At 42.1% G+C, this 22,418-nt stretch overlaps 1 protein-coding gene across 6 annotated transcripts in view; it reads left to right on the plus strand.

The window, feature by feature from the left end:
- Positions 1–378: 378 nt before the first annotated feature.
- Positions 379–22,418, plus strand: part of LOC122535761 (homeotic protein spalt-major-like) — a 98,094-nt gene continuing 76,054 nt past the window's right edge. For all 6 annotated transcript variants that reach the window (XM_043667552.1, XM_043667553.1, XM_043667558.1 and 3 more), the window contains exon 1: positions 379–1,339. In XM_043667552.1, coding sequence (XP_043523487.1) covers positions 1,237–1,339 — 103 coding nt within the window. In that variant the 5' untranslated portion in view covers positions 379–1,236. The remainder of the gene's footprint in view (positions 1,340–22,418) is intronic.

Raw genomic sequence — 22,418 nt, forward strand, 5'->3', positions numbered from 1 at the left:
CCACCCCTGACGAGCGAGCGGCGCGTTGGTGGGGGTGTGGAGGGCGATGGTGGGGCGGCCGGCGGTCGAGGTGGTGGGGAGGCAGGCGCGCGCAGGCCTCTCCCCTCCGTCCCCCACCACGCGGCGACGGCGAGCGCAGGAGAGGGGCGTCGCGACGTCAGGCCCAGAGCTGGTCCGTCCGTCGTCCGGCCGACTCGAGGCACCAGAGCCGCGGATTTCGCGCGAGAGATATAGAATCATAAACACACACGTACACACACACACACGTACACAAACACGTACACACGACACACATATGTATATATATATACATACATATATATATATATATATATATATACACAGGTTCGCACACGTACGTAGCGACGCACGCACGCACGGACGCACGCACGCAGCCAAGCAACCACGTAGCCAGCGACGACGAACGAACGAAACGTAAGCACGCACGTACGTACGCACGCACGCACGCACGACGCACGCACGCACGCGGTGTCCCGCGTAAGACAGACGGACAGAAGAAGAGTCTCTTTCGCTCGATCGGTGGCACACGTGCGCACACCGGTGTCCTGTGTCCTCCTAGGTGGTCCGTACGCGAGTAACAAACCGAGTTTTGAGGGAAAAAAGTTTTGGAAAAAAAGTGTCTTGTGAGAGAAGCGAAACGCGCCAGATCGTCGCTCAGTGTGTAGAACAGAGGGGAAGAGAAAAGGAAGGAAAGAGAGAGAGAGAGAGAGCGAGAGTTTCTCGTTCCGTGGAGAGGAACGCCGTGCCGCGACAGCCACGTGCCACAGCGTGTTTCGAATCGCAGAAACTCCGACGAGTGCCGCGGGGAATAAGAGTCAGTCCCCTGGTGACCACGGGATGGCTCGAGTGTGTTATTACTGGCCCGCGAGTTGAAACAACTGGCCGCCGCCGCCGCCGACGCCGTGTTCCTTCCGCATGGGATCGTTCAGGAAGTGGATTAGCGCGCGAGGGGAGGTGCGGCTCCCTGACAGTGTCGATGGTGAAGTACAGCAGTGATTCGGTTAACCTGCGACCGGAATCGCCGAGTGTGGAACCGACGCGGCCCTCGCCGCGGCGTGGCCCGATTACGCGTCGGCCCGCCGCCGTCTGAGCGGCAGAATTCTTGCCTTCGCTCCCGGATAATACCATCCGGCGAACGTTCCTCCAGACGGATCAGCCAAACGGATCGCCGAACAAAACTGCGAGAGAAGCACACCGACAGAAGGCTAGACAGGCATGTCACGGAGAAAGCAGGCCCGACCCAGCCGTGCCCACCTCGAGGAGGATCTTGTCCAGGGCCCTCTGCTGATCAATGCCGTTAGAAACGTGAACGAGACCCGTAAGTGACAAATTACCTACACACAAGTGGCGTACCGAGAAATCCGAAAGCCTAGGAAATGTAGCGCGTAACTACCTCCAGTGCTCCTTGTACTCTTGGGAGTAGTGTCTCGTTCTTTTTCTTTTTTTTTTTTTTTCTCTCTGTTTTTCACAGTCGCGCGAACACAGTGAATCAGTTGTGGAAAAAACACGTTGACAAACATTTTTGCAAACGTTGTGTGTTTCGCAGTCTTTCGAAAGATCGAGGGACGTTGAAGTTTCGTTTCGTTTCGTTTCATCTCGAAGAAATCTTGGTAGTCGGCGATTGTTTCTCGTACGACGAACCGTGTTCTCGTACCAGCGAGTGATTCCCTCCTCCTTCTTCTTCGATTATGAACGATGTTATCGTTGTAATCTATAACCACGGATGATAGGTGATTATCCCATCTGACAAGGGCGAAGACTTGCGAGCATTTCTTCTTCTTCTTCTTCTTCTTCTTTCTCTCTCTCTCTCTCTCTCCCTCGTTCGTCTCTATCATCCGTTCTGATCTAAAGCGACCTGAGTTCGATATCCAAACTTTCTAAAAGATCCTCCACCCAGATAGGGAAAAACGCTCTCCATCGGGTATTGAATTTTACATCGGATCCTGGCCTGTGTCATCCATTTCACGTCACGCAGAGTTCTCCTCGCCGAGAAGAGAACTTGGAAACCGGAGTGTTTCTCTATTCGGAGATCGCGTCGAGCTGCGAGCTACGACGAAGAAGCCGTCGTAAAGACAGACCGGTGCCTGTGTCAACGTATCGTTCAAATTCGATCTACAATTCGGTCTGCCGTTAGAATTCTTCGCCGACAGCTCGAAATCTATCTCGGAGTATCGGCTGGTTTTGAAGATTTACTCGCGGTAAATCGACTGTTTGTTGCTCAGGTGACACATAGACGATGGACTCGGTGTCGCGTGTGCCTTTGCTCGGCAAATAAATTTCTTGGGAAACGAGAGAGCTCGATCGAAGCTCGTTGGTGGCCGTCGGCGAGTGTCATCGGGGAACTCGATTCGCTCTCCGTCGGATAGACCTCGCGCGTCAGTCAAACCTCGCTCTCTCGCGTCCCTTTCGAGCTCGAGAAGAGGAGAAGCTTCGCACTCGAAAGGGAAGCTCGACGAAAGAAGTCGTCGAACGAACGACGAGGAAATTTCACCGGGTGCGCGAGAGCGAGAATCGACGAGGGCAAGCTGCCAGGTTCGCGTTTCGGATCGCGAAACGCGACCGCCCGGCCAGAAGCAGCACCGGCGTTCGATTTCGAGTTCGTCGATCGCGCTCCTTTTCAACGCGGTGAAAACGACCATCGAGGACAGGTTTCCCGTTTCTCCGCGGGTACGATGACCCGCTTGAAAAACGCGTCGAGCGCCGATGCCACTTGTCACTTACGTGCACGCGCGCTCGCAAGGTTTCACGACAACGTGGCATTGTTTTGTTTATCGCGGTGGATCCTTGGATCTCCTTCTCTCCTTTCGTCGAAATTGTCGCCCTGGATTCTGAAAATTACGCCTTGTGATTTTAGAACACGTATCTTCGAACCCATTCATTCCTATCTTTTAAAACGCTCGTTACTCATAATTTTTCACTCGGTCTCGTACCTCGTTGCGTTTGAAATTTTTGGTAATTGTATCACTTTTCGTACAATTTTGTACTACATTTCTTTGCCCGTGGAAAATGTAAATACATTACTGCGAGGAAAAAAATAAAAGAGAGTGAAAAAGGTTAAAAGAAGACAATGTACGCTAATTACGACACCTGATAGCGATTACTTCTTCATCGATCGCAATGACCGGAAATGTTACCTTCTCGAGTGAATCTCGGTCGATTCTTCTGTGTTGTATTCGAGTCTCTGAAAATTTTCGTGGACTTTCGTTCTGACTTTGGTTTCGCTCTGGATTGATGGTGAACGATTCGTTACTCTTCATTCTTTGTTTTTTTTTTTTTTTTCTTTCGAAGACTGCAACTGCGAGGGGATTGAAATCGTTCCTCTCGGATTCTACGCGTATTCCAATGGGGAGATAATTCGAACGAGCAGCGAGATTAGCAGCAAATATCGGTGTGAACCTACCTCTGCCAAGGTGACTCCGTATCTCCAAAAATATCTCCGCGCCGTGCTTCATTTCCTTTTTTATTAGTCAATCTATAATTACTCGTCTGTCGACGAAATTGCGAATTTTCGAAAGATGAGGAGGAGGCGCCCGAAGAATATCGAAATAACTCTCGCAGGATGAAATTTGATCGATCCGGCCGGCCTCGTTTTAATTAAAAAGGACGCGTTCGCTCGCGAAGTTTCTCCGATTGTTTCAGGCGAGAGACTTTTCGTCAAGCAGATCTCGTTTTCCTTTCTGTCTGGCTTCGAAAGTTATTTGTGCGCGAGGCTACGCGAGACATTTCATCGAAATTAGCGTCTTCGGTTCGATCCTGCTCACGAAGGCAGTTCTCAAGTAGCCGTTGTTTACTTTTCTTTTTCCTTTATTTTCTTTTTTTTTTTTTCTCTTGCGAGTGAACTTTTCATTCTTTTCTCCGGCTCTTTATATCGCGACGAAAAGCAGCAAGTTCTCCCGATGATTTTACGGATCTCTCGTTTTCTAGCAGTTTCTCTTCTTCTTCATGAAGCGTAATTGCGCCAATTTCTTCGTCTGTCTATCGATCCTTGTCTTTTTCTCTTTTTTTTTTTTTGCAACAAGCAACGAATAAACAAATGACGCAAAGAAATGAAACGGGTAACGCGTCAGCAACAGGCTCGTGGGCGACTGTTCGCTTTAAAATTTGACGAAAAACGATAGCAATGTTGCTCTCCGATAGACGTTCTCGATTCGAGTCAATTTGTACATCACCGTGTGTAAATGAACATTGGATCGAGTTATGGCGATGATATTTATTAGAGTATACGACGGAGCAGAACCAACCGATGTCGCCGCTAAATCTCTCCTAAAGCATATTTAACAGCAACGAGTTGAACAAGTTTTTAACCTCTTGCGCTGGAATGACGTGCCACGCTCGTCGAGTATATTTTTTGCTCCAAAATTGCAATATATATATATATATATATATATATATTTCCTCAGTTTTTAAGTATACTGAAGTAGAACCCAATTGCAAAGCAAATGATAAATTTATTGCTTCTCGATCATTTCTATCCGGCGAGAGTTCGAAAAGAAAGCGACGAATTATTGTGTACGGTTCGGCCGCTCGTTATGGTCCGCAATCGGTTATCGCCAACGCAAGTGGATTAACAAACGAGACGCTAGCAATTTCTTCTCTCGTGCTAGATCGTTCAGAAGTCATTGAAAAATGATGTATGCTTAGTGTTCTGGCATCCATCCGAGCGATTACTTTGTCGAATTGTTGTTGTTTTTCGTTTTTGCGACGATCAATGGAAATTTTCGTTTGCGAGTTTCTTTCATCCGAAGCGTGTTTTTTGCACGAAGGCAAGAAGAGTGACGAAAGGTCGTGTTGCACGGTTGCGCGTAAACTGCGCAGCTTTTTAAAGGTTTCGATCGGCTTTAATGAAATTAAGAAGGCAACGAAGGATTTTACCGTGAAATTAACTGTTCGGCCGCGACGGCGTGAAACGACGAACTGGCCATTCCGCGTCTCTCTGAAATTCGCGCGGTGAAGAAAGAAAAGAAGAAAAAAAGAACAAAATCGTTCGTTTGAATAGGAATATAATTCCTAATGATGGTTCTTTATGGACCTTCTATTTTTTTCAATCCTACACACAAACGTCGCGACTCCAGCAACGAGCATAACTGTTGTACCAACGACAATGAAAAATGTTCGACAAAGTTGAAACTTTGCGATTCAACTTTGTAAAAAAAAAAAAGAGGATCCAATTTAAGTCTCGTTTTAAAGCGTGAGTTTGTTTCTTTTTCTTTCTTGAAGGTATAGTGGGTGTAGTGCGTGAAGCGAGGTTACTATTTTCTTCAAAAATTGTATACGAATTCGAACATTACAAAATTTCTTTCAAACGACGTTTATCGTCGTTCTGAAGATTGAAATCTCCGCTTCTTAGAACAACGTTGTACGATCTTTCCTCGCCATTTTGTAGAACGTCGTCAGGGTCAAACGAATTTTAAAATTCTGCCGTCCAACTCTATCGTTCCAAGTTTAATAAAAATCGTCGCGGCGAGTTTCGAGAGCTCGTTGCAATATCTCCGTTTCATAAAACTCTTCGTACGATCTTTTCTCGCCATTTTGTTGAGAATCCCAGGGAAACTCTAACAAAAATTCGAATGAAAAAAAAATCGCACGCCGAACGCCGAGAGAAAACTTCAATCATTATCGATCGCGGTGCGTCGAAAAATATTTCAGCCCGTTTTCGAACGCGTATGTTCGAACTTCCGCGGATTTCCTCGACAGAGAAAAGAGTGCACTCGATCCGCCGACGACGATGGGAAATCATTATTCGAAAACTCGGGACAAACTCGCAGTCGTCAAAGACTGTAGTTTGAAAACGAGACCGAACGAAAGTTGCGTCGCGTCGTCGTTGGTACGCCTGGCTGCGCTCTTCGCTGCAACTTCAAGCGCACTTCAAATTTAATCCCTCATCCGCCGAATTATTCAACCATCCCCAACGTTCGTTCGTTCGTTCGTTCGTTCGTTCGTTCGTTCGGGGCGCGCGTAAATTTATCGCTCGTTGCAATTAACATATACTCAAGCTGAATGAGTTTACAGTTCGGGCGCTGGGTTGTGCTCGCTCGGCTAGCCGGCGGATAGGGCCGCCGGTGGAATTTCTTTCGATAAAGTCGACCGGTTAATTGATTAGCTCGGAGCGGAGTATTCGAAGCGGTGAAATTCCTTTGAGATCGAATTTTGCGCGGCCAAAGGGAGAAAGCGGGAAGGGAGAGAAAAAAGGAATTGCCCGCGTGAAATTTCACGGAGCCCTCGTGAATCTCTCGCGGCACGCAGCCTCGAAAAGAAACGCAGATAAGAAGCGCGCCGATGAATGGCGCGACGATAGTCTTCGCCGGGCACTCGTGCTTTTTCCTTTTTTTCTTCTTCTTCTTCTTCTTCTTTGGTCGTTCGCCCGGTTCCGGTATTTGTAATGCTAAACTGCGGGGGTGGAATTCGACAGTCGCAATCCGGATTTCGGGTTTTCCTCGCGTCCCGCAGAAAATGAGCCGGGCCAACTCGAAAAAATGAGCACGAATATTCGGAATTCTTCGTCCTCTGCTTGCTTTTGTTTTTTGGAAGAGCAAACAAATGAAGAAGTGTTCGCTGGAGATTTGCTTCTGCGTTGAGAAACCAAACGAAACTAACGTTGAATGAAACGCACAGTAGTTTTCCAAATCACTTTGCAAGTAACGAATCTCGCAAGAACGATTGCAATTTCATACTCCCTTCGGAGGACAAAGAAAAGAAAGGAAAAAAGGCTAGAAATTTCGCGTCTGTTTCCCCGAGTTCGTAACGCAGCTTCAGAACCATACGTTGGAAATTGACATTCGACGATAAATTCTCGAAAAGCTTGGCGTTCGGCGCTCTCTCGAGTAGCTTGAAAAATTTCGTCCTGGCGCCGAGAATTATACTCTGTCAGTCTGTCAGTCTTTCCTTTCGAATTTTCCTTTTCCCCGAGACAGTGATTCGAAAAGTGGATCGTTCGCGAGCGACGGAAAGTGAGTCACGGTTTGATAAGCCGAAAACGTCTTTCGGAGCAAAGTTTCCAAAGTGACAAACATTTGTTAATTATTAGTTACATATCCGATAAACCATATCGCACGGTGCATTGTCGATGGTTTTCCAAGAAAAACCTCTTATCTCTGAAAAATTACCGTAGATAGACGCGAGGGAACATGTCCCAACGATCGCGTGTTCCTTTTTTTCTTTTCTTCATTTTTTTTTTTTTATAGCGAATTATTCGATTATCAATCGCGAATGAGGATTCTTCTTCGATCTTCTTCTTCCAACGCACGACGATCAGGGGAGTGTATCGTAACGGGAAACAATTTTCTAAATTATTGCAAACAACGGTCGTTCCATGCTGGAACAGCCGAAGCAACTGAATATTCCAAATTAAACTTCTTCGATCGTATTGTTGCAGCAACGTTACTTCAAGCAACGAACGATATCGATAGAAGCTTTTGCGATATTAACGATTGTCCAGTCAGTGGGTTTTACCGATCGACGTTGCAAAGTCACTGTTATTAAACTGAAAAAAAAAAAGAAAATTAAAAACAACAATTTGCACAATTTTTATCTATATAATATTTTACAAAAATAGCATTTATATTTCTAAAACACTGTCTCGTATCTACGAAACTTCTGACAGAAATTATAAGCTATTTTGGTAGTTGCAGTCAGTTGAGCGAAGCAACTATCGACTTCGTTGATGAAAAGAAAACTGGATGAACAATCATTGCAAATATTACGTGTCAACGATTATTTACAGTAATCATTGCTTCTTGGTCGAAAGGACGCGAAGCTCCGCCCTCCGAGTGGAAGTTTAAGAACACGTACACGTTTCACAGCCAGTGAACATCGCCAAATCTCTGTTTGCACTTCATTTTCATCCGGGAAATGAAGTTGTTAGTTATGAAGTGCAGATTCGGAGATTAGTCATCTACTTTGCCTGGTTTTATCTACTCCATAATTCATTCTTTCCTTTTATTTTTGTTTCTTCCTCGTTCGCAACGTAGTTTGCAACAATATTCTCGAGAGCTGAAAAATCAAGTAAATCTCGAGCGAGGAGAACTCATTCGAGTTTCAGTCATTCTAGAGTCACTCGGAGTCCGGTCCGAGGCCGGTGGAGCGTTGCGAGAGTATCAATCGAGTGGGAATCGTTTCGATTCTAGCCGATTTTCGTGTCGAGCGGCCGCTATCGGCTATTTATCTCGCGCTCGCCGGCGCGTTCTTCAATTAAACGACAAACAAAGATATCGGGGCCCGGGGCCTCCGGGATACGAATTGTCCGACGTCCAGGAGACCGTGTTCCTCGATTAATCCTTGCGCACCGCGAGGCAAGCCTTTTCTCCCCCATCGGTCGGCGCCTATTCGCGACGATTCAATCATATTCCGCCATTTCCGGGAATTTCAACGCTTTCCCGATTGCTGAGAAACATCGAGACACAAAGTCGATATCGTCGAATCGCGTGATTATTTCACGTCCTGCATTTACCTATGGTCAAGGTCGTCATTATAAATAAATCGCGATTTTTCATCGGTACACGATACGGCACGGTACCAAACGAAATACATGCGCGGGATATTTATCACCCCGTCGCGTTATCATTTTAACCTATTGGGACACCACGGCGGATTCTGTCTTCGTCCCTATCCTATTTTACAGTTACATACTACCGATTAATGACTTCACTTGGAAAGACAAATGTGTTTCCTGGGCCGCGGAAATATAGAATCGCGTTATTCAACGAGCTTGCGCCTGGAATGACGTGCTATGGCACGTCGAGAATTTTTTGGTCCCAACATTGCAATATTTCCTCAGTTTTAAGTATATTTAAGTATAACCCAGGCAGAACAAATGATAAATTTATTACTTCTCAATAATTTCTATTAAATTGATATTAAATTGATATTAAATTTCTATTAAATGATATCATACCGACGAATTCAAAAGAAGAAGAAAGCGACGAATTATTGTACACGATTCGGTCGCTCGTTATGGTCCGCAATCAGTTGCCAGCGCAAGTGGTTAAGGATGCCTACAAGTAATGCGTTTTCTGACACTGTAGAAAATTTTATTTCACTTAAAAGTTAACACAGCTTCAATCTGTAACACAATTTAACACACTAAGTGTCAATATATTTAACTATAGGTTATATTAGGTTATATTAAGCATAACATAGGTTATGTTATATATTAGGCATAACATAGGTTATGTATAACATATTATATATTACATATTATAGCATAACATATTATATATTATATATTAGCATAATATAGCATAATATATATTATATATTATAGCATAAAATGTTATAATAAGTAAAATTACTAGAATATAGGTTATATTAGGCATAACATAGGTTATGTTATAACATATTATATATTATATATTATTGCATAACATGTTATAATAAGTAATATTACATATTCAATTAAAAAAATAGGCAAAACAAGTAATAAATTTATTACTTCTCAATAATTTCTATCCGGTGATATCGTACCGACGAATTTTTGTATACGGTTCGGTCACTCGTTATGGTCCGCAATCAGTTGCCTGCGCAACTGGTTGAATTTGTTGAATCATTTCGCTGTTTAGTCCGCATCAGACAACGAAAGATTACTGTTCTCCTGCTTTCAGGTGAAAAGATCATCCATTTCACGCTAAAAACTACTTCAAATCACTCCATCTTTCTTTCTTTCTTTTTTCTTTTTCTCTACAGTTATTGACTGTTTGGCCCTAGTATTAATATGGTCTCGCGAACTCACCCGAACAGTCCTTGAACGTACTTTATTTATTAGAAGACATTTCATTTGTTCGGAGTTTGTTTTATTTGGAGATATCGCATCGCGGAACGAAAAGACTCTAGCGTCAGCATGAACCAGCGTTAAGAAACGTTATGTTAGGTCGTCACTCGATCTATTTCCATAACTCCGTCGTTCCTATTTTCGACTCCGTTTTTTTTCGAGATTCGAGATTCGCCTTTTTAGTTAAAAAAGAAAGAAGAAACAGGTACCAGAAAGCGTGTTTTGTCATAATTCGCGATAATTGTTACATCGTCGCGCGTGTTTCTGTCGGCGGCTGCCGCGCGAGGTCCAAGTTATTGTCTCGATTGAATTCAAATCGCGCGAGAGTACAGCGCGCATAGTAGCGATCCGGGAGTCGATCGCGCGATTAAAACGCGGCAGAAGGAGTCGAAACGTCGCGGTTCTTTCGAACAGAAAGAAGAGCTTGCAACTGTCAACGAATTGGGAAACTTTCCTCCCCATCCCCATAGTTGATTGAACCATCTTCTCCTCTCGTGGCATTAAACCGCGAATATGGATCGCAACGTTGAACTTTTAGCCACGTGTCCGCGTTCACGTCGTGAAATCATCTGTATCTTTCGCCGTCGAATATCGCCGCGTTGCTCGAATTTACACGCCAGTCGAGAATTACTCGTCAAAACGACCAAATTCACGACCATCTTGCATCGTTTGTCGAGGTCTTCTTTCATTTCTCGACTCGAACGTCGTGAAATTCGTATTTAGTTAACAAGTAGGTTGTTTCATTATCGCGAAATTCGTAACTTATTAATAAGTGGGTGTTTGATCATTGTACCCGTGTCAATATACTCGTTTGATTCTGGTAGGTGCACTTCTTAGCGAAATGTTGGCAAAAGACATATTTAAACGGACGATCGAAACGAATCAAGGGGTTTTTAAACAGGTTTTATTCGAGACACGAATAAAAACTGTCGCGGAAAGCGTCGTTTTTTTTTTTTTTTTTTTCGAAAGACAGTTTTGTTGTTTAAAAATAGATGTTTCAGACGGGAGAGATGCAACTTGTGGCGAGATATGAAAGTAAAAATAAAAATCCTTCTGCCGAAGGAACGGGCAACTCGTTCGTCAATATTAAAAAAAGAACATCCCGATATTTGTGGCAGAGTACCGTTCAACGACTATAAAACAGACTCGAAAATGTAAAAATGGCGCTGTTAATCAAGCGTTCTGAAATAACTTGTTTCCATTGTAACTTTTATTGCACGAAATATCCTCTCGAAATATCTGTTTCCGCGGGAAACACTCGTTCGAAAGTGTTCCCAAGTTCCCAACGCTTCTGCATATACGAAGAATAGACGTTTCACTTGCGAAACGCGATACAACAGAATCACTCTTACTCTTCCTCTAAACGAAGAATCGAATTTTGAACGGATCGAGATCAAAAATCTGGATCTAGCCGTGTCTCGCTGGAAATAGCCTGCAACCTGATCAATCAATTTCCATCGGTAGAGCAGTTCATAAAACGACTGATCTAACGTTAATCTAATTTCGAGATCGATCGGACCTGGCAATCTAGTTTATAAATCGAGCGACAGTTGCCCGTTTGTTCCCCATTCGCGGGATTACCGATTCACATTCGCGTTTAGTAAATTAATGTTGATATCTGCTGTCGAAATGCGGGGAATAACCATCGATTTATCGCTGTATTGTTCGATCGTGTCTCAGTCAGGATCGAAGACGTAATGTCTGTGAAATTTGCATAGACCGGGTCGAAACCGGGCTGTTGAAGATCGTTTCGTCTGACGGAACGAACGTTTTTTCTATTTCCAGACTCGCTGTAAATTAAAGAAGTTGTAAAATTTTTATTCGAGACAGGCAGGGAGGATCGGCCAGGCGTTGAGGAGACGTTCCTTTAAGTAAGCAGCGAAGCCGTCCGCCGCCGGAATTTTTCCCAATCGTCATCGACGAGGAGAGCGAAAATCGAAAACATCGAAATCTAGATCGCCGTCGTGATCGTCGCCTTTATCATTCGACTCTCTATCGCGTGCACACGTGAAGCAAAATTAATGGAATTCCGTTTCGTGTTCGTTTTCGAAGCGGAAGGCGTGAATCGCCGTGGAAAACGGTGAAAGTCATCTGTCGGACGGGGGGAGAAAAGGAAAAGTTCACGAAAACAGGGAGGTGGAAGGGAAAGGAAAAGTTCTCTCTCCTCCGAGAGTGTGATTTCGATTTTACTTTCCAACGTAGAGTAGAGATAACGCGTATAATTCGAATCGGCGCAGAAACACTTTTCGAAACTACTTCTTGGACCCGTAATAAAGGGCGCTAAGGGTGAAAGAAGAAAGATGAATCGCGTGTTGCACTGCCAGCCAAGAGCCGTGCAATAAATTTCCGGCGGCGGAACCACGTTAACCACGCCGCGATGTCGATTGTCAATTTTCACGAATCGTCAAACTCCGCCGCAGTCATCTGAGACTTCTTCTCTCTTTTCTTTTTTTCATCTTTTCTTTTCGTTTCCTTGTTGTTTTCGTCGGACCACCATTGCCAAAGTTGCGACTTACGGTCAGTGGCGGAGCGACGCGCGCCGCAAGAACCGGAAGTGCCGCTACGTAATGGCGCTGGACGAACGCGCGCGCTGTTAGAATAATCGACGATTTATCTGCTGCCACGCCGGATACGCTCAGACCGACTGACTGTCCTCGTTTGTATTTTCGTCTCGATTATAATTTTGCCTCTATAGAGGCAATTTGTCGGATAATTGTAAGAATTGTAAGACAAAGAGAGGGGAGGAGGTGGAGGTGCAACTTGGTTTAGTTACTAAAGTTTAATTAATTAACTAAATTAAAAAGAAACTACTCGTGAAAATTACTGCTGGTTTCGACTTATCGTTGAAAAAGGAACGCTGAAAAAAATTGGACGGTATATATATCTTCCACGTAACAGGCTGGTGACTACTGACACGATAAGTTTTAATTTCTAATTGGAGCTGTCCCCTGGCTTGCACCGTGTTATTTTCCAACATCCGTAAGAAACATCAACGACCGTTTTGTTTCCATATTTCATTGGTAAAGCAATAACGAACCAGCGGATTGCAAACTTAGAAAAAGAGACAAGTTTGCGCAAACAACTTGATTGTTTATCTCGAATTTTGCAAACCGCTAGTTTGTCGTCGCTTTTATCAGTAAAACGTGGGAGCGAAACAAATGTTGAAAAAGTAACGTAACGTCGTTGTGGAAATATATCCTCGTCTTCGATGACAAACAAAATGCACGTGCAGCAGAGCTCGAAATTTTAGAAAGACTAGGTTTGTTAGATGGAACTGCATTTTCTACAAAAGTGAAATCTGCAAAATAAATCTGTGGTTCGCATTTCGTGAAACAACGCGCTCGTTTTGTTACTTGATTTGCATTGAACCAGCGTCAAATCACGATTGTTCACGGAAAAAGAATCTCAAGTCGGAGAAACGCTCGAGTCAATCAGTTTCGAGCGAATCATTGGCCGACGACAGTTTTGTTTTAGTTTTCGCGTGAACGAACGAACAAGGAGAGCCAGCGATACGCGTGACAAGCGACTAAGCACCATCTAACGTTGAGCTTGACTGCATATTAATAGATCGCCGATGTAAGTGTCTCTCGGCGTTCACCGTTTTGTTTCGCGGGCGACTTTCGTTCGGGCCTTCCGAATGATCCACCTGTCCTTTTGTTTCCCTTCCATTTTTTTTCTTCTTCTTCTTCTTCTTCTTCCGTTCCACTGCCAGCGTGAGAAACGCGTCTTTCTCTCTCTTTTATTCGCCGATCTCTGACAGATCGTTTGACCTGCAGCTTCGGAAATCAAGATCATTTTATATGAAAAGATGGGAAAATAGAGGAAGGTGGCAGGAGCGACGAAGTGTTAATGATAGTATAAGAGTGAAAAGAGAAAGGAAAAAAGAATGGCAACTCTACGTGGCTATCTATGTTGCAAATTTAACGATACGCGCTCCGTGGTACACGCGCCGGTCGGCAGTTTTCTAGCGTTTATGATCTCATTTGCAATTCTGCCGATACTTGCTACTAGTCTGCCCGAGTCTAGCGGAGAGACTAATGGCAGCGGCAGGTCTATCGTCGCGAATCGGCTTAAGGTTAACAGTCTACTTTGTATATCGACGCGTAATGGTAATCTAATTAGCAAAATCGGCCGTTAGCAGTCTAGTTTTCCAAATTGACTTATAGTAATAATCTAATTTACACGCGACGGCCGATAGCGGCGAGAGACTTCGTTATTTTTCTTTTTTTTTTTTTTCCCGCCGGCGGCTAGTCGAAGAAAAAAGAAAATACTTTGGATAAATAAAAAAAACTCGCCAGCATAGAACGATCGATGCACGCCGCTTCGGTGGCTACCACGCTGAAGTATATTGTATATTTGCAAGGCGAATTGTCCGGCACGCACTGTTACTTCGCACGTCGTAAAGTCCCGCCGCGAGAGCGAAGGTGTTAATGGTTTATTGGCCGAATCGAAGGGAAAAAAGCGAAAGCTCGGCTCGGTTGGGAACTCTCGAAACGCACGCGACAGACTTCAGCCACCGGGAATTCACCCAGACTAATAGAGTCAGAGAGTGAGAGAGTGAGAGAGGAAACTTTACCGCGACGAGACGTACTTTGCTTACAAGGAACAAGGGCTGTTCATCACTCGCCGGCGTGTGAGATCCCGGAAAATTCGGAAAATGTGGAAAATTTCGGGAAAACGACGCGAAGGGTGGCGGTGATTGCCGTTTCGGCGAGAAAACAATTCGCGGACGAGCGAGCGAGCGAGCTCGAAGCCAGCAAACCAGTTCCCAAGATCGTAAATTAATCGCGCGGATTCCGCGCATTTTTCATCGGTTCGCGAACGCACGAACTGCTCCTGCTGCCTCGATATTTTCGTACTGCTGGCTGGCTACTTTGGAATCGGCGAGAGAATACGCGAGAAATCGGCGAAATTCTCGCGAATCAACGAACGAAAGACCGCGGGATCATCGTCGAGCTGTCGGTCGATGATCCCAGGTAGCTATTGATAGACCGATTTATCGTGTCACGAACGCTCGCGACCGACCGCAACACTTGGATACAGGTTTTCGGGATCAAACCCTCTCGCAGATCGTGTTCAACTTCTTGCACTGTGAATTATTGCCCTTTCGTAGATCGATTCACATTATTCGCAAACCTTAAGTTTTTCTCTTGAGCGAAATGGATTTGTTTTCTTCTAAGCGATTGCAATAAAAATCCGATGCGAAGTAATTTTATGCAATAAACGAAAAATAACATCAAATCAACGTGAAATAAATTTTATACTTGACACTTTCACTTGACGCTGGTTGTCCAAAAATATTAATACAAATAAATAAATGAAAATATTTGTTGACGCTAGAACAACTATATTAAAATTGGCAAAATTGAGTGGACAGGTAATGGAAATATGGAGATATGAATTAAATTTAGTCAAAGTAGCACTATTATTACCTAGTTAAGTTCTATAGATTATATATGTTACACAGATTATTTAGTGAATAATTGAAATTAATATTTACATTTGTATTGAAATAAGATATACTTAAAGAAAAACTTTGCTGATTTTCGAGGGACAAAAATAAGTGGACTTGTAATAAAATATATGAGAAACATAGAATTAATATTTAGTATGTCCATCCTTTGCTTATAATTTCTTCTGAACGTCGTGGGATGCTATTTATTAGTCTTTCAATGTAACTTTTATCGATATTTTCAAATGCCAATTGCAAATTTTTAAAACAATCGTTCTTGTCCTTTCGCTTTTCTAATGGCACTTTTGAGTCCCCATTAATTTTCTATTAGATTCAAGTCCGGACTTTGCGCTGGCCATTCCAACGATTTAATATTTGAATCCTGAAAAATTTATTGATCAGTGTGCTCGGGTCATTGTTCTGCTGCGAAATAAATTCTTCTTCGAGACCCATTTTTAGGGTCTTCTAAATCTTCGCATATTATTTCAATGTACTTGTCAGCATTCATTGTTCCTTCAATTTGTACCAAACTACCAACTCCATTCCATGAGAAACATCCCCATAACATTAATGACCCTCCTCCAAATTTGACAGTTGGCGTACTGAAAGGCTTTTTGTATGTTTCATATCTTTTTCTCCACACGTAATCCTTTTTTTTTTTTTCAATTGTTGCAATTCACATTTGCTTTCGTCACTCCACATTATTTTTTTCGCAGAATGATTTTGGCATATATACATATTTTTTAGCAAAAGTTAAACGTTTCTTCATATTTGTTTGATTAATGCATGACTTTACAGTTACATTAGCATGACTTTATCTCAATCTCAACTCCTCTTCTGCAATCTACGTCGTACTGTTTTTGATGATACATTTAATTCCAACGTTTCTACAATATTTCGCGATCCGATTCTTGGATTTTGTCGACATTTACGAATAATTCAACGCGGTGGCACAACGTTTACGTTCCGCTACCATTTAAATTTTCAACGGTTTTGTGTACTAAATATTTTTCATAAATTTTTTCTACCGCACTTTTAGAAACACCGAGCTTCCTTGCTATCGCGCGGTAACATAATTGATCGCGGCAGTCCGATATAATCAAATAACGAATTTGATTTGAAATTTCTTTTCTTGTTGACATTCTGCTGTTTTCTTACACATAATCTGTCCTGTACAAAGTCTAGAAAGCAACTAAACAGTTAATAAAATACTATAGTGTAAGAATGGGAGCAACACTTCACATGTGTTCACATTGTTTGCCTTGGAGCAACAAAACAAACGAGTGTTCACTTATTTTTGTCCCCCGACAATCTGCTAACTTCTTCTTTAAGTATATCTTACTTCAACACCAATGTAAATATTAATTTCAGTCATTCGATAAATAATGTACGATAAAGATATATAATATATAAAACTGAAGTACGTAATAATAGTACCACTTTGGCTAAACTTAATTCATATCCATTTCCATTACGTGTCCACTCGATTTTGTCCGTAACTGCACGTATAAATCGCTATAATTTAAATGATAACGATTAAAATAAATAGATTTATGCAATCGTGCTTTCATCAAAACCGAAATTAATATTCGTAATATACATAAGTAGTTCAAAACGAAAATGTCTCAAATCAGTCGTATCAGAGTTCGATTGTCATAAATTATAATACTATTATAACTATAATACTATAATAACAGAAATTATAATATAATATAATTATGATACTATAATATAATATATTATAATTATAATACTGTAATAACAAAAATTATAATACTATAATATAACATATTATAATTATAATACAATAACATATAACAAAAATTATAATACTATAATATAATATATTATAATTATAATAAATAAAAATTATAATACTATAATATGATATATTATAATTATAATACTATAATATAATATATTATAATTATAATACTATAATATAATATATTATAATTATAATACTATAATATAATATATTATAATTATAATACTATAATATAATATATTATAATTATAATACTATAATAGCAAAAATTATAATACTATAATATAATATATTATAATTATAATACTATAATAACAAAAATTATACAATATTATTCATATCACATGTATAAATATAGTGTTCCTCACACGTGACTATCATTTCAAATATCCCGCCGTGGAAGTGACGCGTATGTGAACTCGTCTCGCTGCTGCGCGTTCTATTTATTTTAGATTAGGTGTGTTACATATTCATATTCTACTGATTGGGTATAATTAGGTTGTGTTACCTATTCATATTCCAACGTTTGGTTATATAATTAGATTATGTTATACATTCATATTCTAACGTTTGGTTAAAATTAAGTTGTGTTACACATTCATATTAGGTGATAATTATAACAATCTGTAGGAACGACAGTTGCCACCGAGTGATTAACAACGTCCATTAAATGTCCATGTAGCCATGGTTCGAAGGATCAGCCATAAAATATTTCTTGCACGGAATTTAATTGTTGAAAACAGCTTTATCTTTGTTGGACAGTGACAGGAATAATAAAGTGTGTTACAAAGTGAATTTGATTCGCAGAAGTGTTGTATGATCTGCAAAATGGGACAGTGGAAAGCCTGTAAAAGTAACAATTTGACTTTGGATTACCATGCTGCGAGCATACACTGACGTTAACCGAAATCATAAAAGTTTACTCTCGCGATAAGTAATATCAGGATTTATCAAAGGGAAATTGAAATGTTGCGGAGAGGAATGCGTAAAAATACATGCTTTCGAATAAATTAATAACCGAAGGAAATTGGCTTTTTTGCTTCGTTCTGTTCATCGTCGACAGGTACGCTATACGTCAATTTCCGAATTACCAAGCGCGTGTATCGTCGGGGATTTTATTTATTCGAACGGAGGGTAAATAAATCTCGAATTTAATTGATCACATTTACGAACGAAGGCTCCTCGGCAGAGAGAGAGAGAGAGAGAGAGAGAGAGAGAGAGAGAACGTTAGCAATGTATTTATCTTGCATTCAATTTATATCATTTTTAATATTAGCATAGTTATCTCTGAAGAACTGAAATATTTTTTTTTTATCATATGTAAACAAATTTAGCATAGTTATCGCAATCCGCCAGAGCGGAGTGCGCGCGAGCCTGCGCGCGTTCAGTTTCTATGCCGCCTCGTTCTGTCGAAATAAGAAGATTTCGCCCGGCCGACTGAAATTTGAAACGGCGTGTTTTAAATTGCAAAGTAAATTTCGCCCGTTATATCATACACGCCTGACATTCGCAACAAAACGTACCTCTCTCATTTGAATTTTACTGCGCGCGCCGTCGGACTGGCACAAATGGCCGCCGATAAGTTTAATGGAAAATAATTTTCAATTACCGGGTGTTTTATTTTGCATAATCCGGACTGGATATGAGTATCCGACTTTCGATATCCAAGCTGTTCAAATTATTTAGCCATTCGACGGAACAGTAAAACGAAGATTGCATTATCTCCGCTTAGATAACCGATTGAACGAAATAAAATATCATCGCCGATAAGGGGATCCTACTTACTGTCGTACGTGAACGCGGCTCTAACATGCAAAGAACGGAGAACGGCCGGTAAATCCACGTACCACGGTGGTGTACGAACAATAAAACAAATAATAACGACGCCGAGAGGAGTGTACCGAGAGGCTACCATAAAATTTTATTCGGACGTGTAATATCCACGAAGAAGAAGAAGAAGAAGAAGAAGAAGAAGGGGGAGGGGAGAAGAGAAGAAGGGAGGTCGGGACGATCCGACGATTAATTCCGCGAAAGCTAGTGTATCTTAGATCTTTCTGAGGGAATCTAATTGCCGAGCATTGGCAGCGAATTAACCAGTCGCTCGGAAGCGACACACGGCGGGGAAAAGAAACGCGAACGTCGAAGGAAACTCGTCGCCTCGGCGAGTGATAATCACGTCCGATCGATATCGATCGGCTTGGAAAAATGGGGGCTGGAACGAAGGGGGAGGGGGAAATCGACTCGAGGATGGAAGAAACGAGAAAAGAGACAAGAGACGGTCGGGTACAGGGTAATATCTCTGTTGTATCTCCGTACCGATTGTCCGGCGAAAATACGAAGAAACACACGCAGCCGTATCGACTCGCAGGAGGCGAAAAAAAGCGGACAAAATGGAGAGAGAAGACGATAAAAATGGGTATCGATCGAGTTGGAAAAATGTGGAAAATCACGGAGAAGGAGAGAAAGAGGGAATAGAGAGGTAATGGGAGGAGGAAACGAAGGAGAAGAGAAAGAGAGAGAGAGAGAGAGAGATCGTCGAAGGAGGAGAATAAAGAGAGGGAGAGAGAAGAGGATGAATGGCAAAGCGGCAGAGGAATCTGGGAAATGCAGTGTCCCTTTTTTCTGCAGTCGCACAAAGCCGACTTACCGGTTTCTTGACCTCCGCGTCGCGCGCGAATATTTTCGGTGTCATTATCGCGTCATTCTGTAGCGAGCGCGCTATTGTGGGGAAACAGGATGAAAAAGACGAAAGTAAAGGGGACCGTCACTCAACGATCGTTCGCGGAATCGTTTCCCCGGCAACTGTGTATTAGATAGATTTTGGCAACGTGAACGATTCTTCATAGAATGGAATGGGCTGGGGAGACTGGAAATGAGTTCATTTTGAAAGCATTCTAGTAACGGGGAATGAGCGATTTGTTAATCTGCGATACGACATTTATACTGAAACCAAAGTATTAATATACATTTACAGATACAGGTATAAATTTTCTCTGAAGAAAGTGAGCGTCAATTTTTCGAAGCAAACCGATAAATATCTCGACTTAAAGAACACAGAGTGACTTGCGCCACTTCCGGGATAAACTAAATTCGAAGGCACTAAATTCGAGGACACGAAGGCACTAAATTCTTTCTTCTTAGCGATTGAAAATAAATCAGAAAAAGCTGTTAAGCTACAGCGATGAGCAAAACTAAACGCACATATGGACATTTTATGTTAATGATTATTTTAAACGAGCGTTTGCACGTAGAATACGAAGAATGCAAAAATATGTACTGGTTTGTAGGATGTTTCGCTGAGAAAAGTTTTTATGATCTCGTTATCATAAAGCTATTCTGGCGAATAATAAATTGTTTTCGTCGAGCCAGTTTTACACCGCAGTTAATTTGAATGAAAAATCGTCGATACTTTGAGCTGTTGTAACTTGTTTGAAAACGATCACATAACGATCGACTTGGTCTCATTTTAAAAACGTCGTGCTTCTGTTTTTCGACATCCGGAATTCTTTCTTTCTCCAGGATATTTCAACACCTCGTAACAAACGGAAAAGTGCTCGTTTCTTTGAAAACAAATTGTAAAAACTCGCACGTACGTAGAAACATTGAGGAATTTATTTATTTATGACTAGATCCGTCACGGTCTTGAAGATTGAAGTTTCCCTCAAAACTCGATGTACATGATTTTCTATTGAACTTTGAACATTAGAGTTACGTAACAAAAATTCCCAACATTTCGTCACCCAACCTTCATCGTTCAAAGCTCAATAAAATCGCACAGCACAGCTTTAACAGATCATTGTAAGAAAAAAAATCTCAATCTTCGAAACCGTGATGGATCAGGTTGCAAAGAAAATTTTTCAACGGTTTTACAGATGTTCGAATAAAAAGTAGCCTCGTTCTACATGTTACACGTTAGAACGATCAAAGTAGCAGCCTTGAACATTTTAAAATCAGACCAAGTAGATTCTCACCAAGTTGCAACTGTTCAAACTATCGACAATTCTCCATCATTGCGTGTTCAGTTGTGCTCCTCACTACCGAAACGTCTCGAAGCGAAGCAAGCCGCTGAGAAAATAAGAGATAAAACGCATTAGGAACGGGATAGTTCTTCCTTCGTTTGGTTATCGGGCGAGAAACGTCGAGAAACGGCCGAGAGATCGACAGGTCAGATTTTCGTGAACAAATTGATCGTGATTCAACACGGGGACAGTATCAGACTCGTTCGATTGTTGTCCGCACGGACGCTTGCGAGACTGCGAAACTTTCTCGCGTCGGTTCCAACTCGGAATCGATCGAGACACTATGGTGTCTCTCAAACCTGAAAGCTGAAGCTCTTCTCTTCAACTTCGTCTTCGAAAGAAAACACACGTCGATAGCTCGAGGAAACGCTCGCGTACGGAGTCAACTCGCGTTTGGTTGTCGAACGATCGTCGAACCCGTCGGAAATCGCGATTCGGTCGCAAGCGATCCCGCGTAAACACCGTCGTAAAGGTCTCGGTTTCGGCCGGTGATCCTGCTAATTGCCATAACGTCCCGATGTCTCCGATTTATCACGCACGATCAAACGAGACGAGATCAAACTCGGCGATCGCACGCAGGACCTGGCTCATAATCGTCGGCATGTACAACCACCTGTTATTTGCGTGGCTCGATATGAAATCAGTTTGCGACGAGGCTGCGAGGAGGCCGGGCTCGTTTCATCCGATGGACGTCCAGTTCGTCATAAACATGTCCCTCCTCTCCCCTGTGCCTGATTAAGATACCCAGGTCGGGTCGGAAGTTATTGATTCGGCGCGAAATTGAGTCCGGCGAGTTTCTCGATCGCGAGACGCGAAAATGGCATGAAACCATTCGACAAATGTCCGAAACAAAGGTGATAATCACACCTAATCATGCTAGTTTACTCCTCGCCGTGTATTGAATTGTTCGTCGACGGATAATAGTTATTGTAAATTGGGTGTAAATTCCATTTTCCAGGCAATTTTTCGCTTACTGTTAATTCCAAGTGATAACAAGTCAATGAATAATTAATTATAGTGATAATTACGATCTACAATCGTAAATCAAATTCGTGCATCCCAACGATTGAAAGCCTCCTACAATTGGGAGGCCCATTGCGCGGACCATAACGCGTGATCGTGTACAATAATTCGTCGCTTTCTTCTCTGAACTCGTTGGAATGATAAAAATTACGAACTGAAAAGTAAATAAATTGATCATGTAGCCTGGATTGCATTTAAACATATTAAAAATTAAGGGATTGCTGCGACTTTGCGTGGCACAAGGAGTTAAATGTCTTCTTTCTCCCATATTGTCAAACTCTGAACTGCATCGTCGTTGGAAGCAAAGTGAAAATCTTGTTGTGAAAATATATTAAAAACTGAGAGATTACTGCGACTTTGCGTGGCACAAGG

This window comes from Frieseomelitta varia, unplaced genomic scaffold (assembly GCF_011392965.1).
Source record: "Frieseomelitta varia isolate USP_RPSP 00005682 unplaced genomic scaffold, Fvar_1.2 scaffold_764, whole genome shotgun sequence".
NCBI lineage: Eukaryota > Metazoa > Arthropoda > Insecta > Hymenoptera > Apidae > Frieseomelitta > Frieseomelitta varia.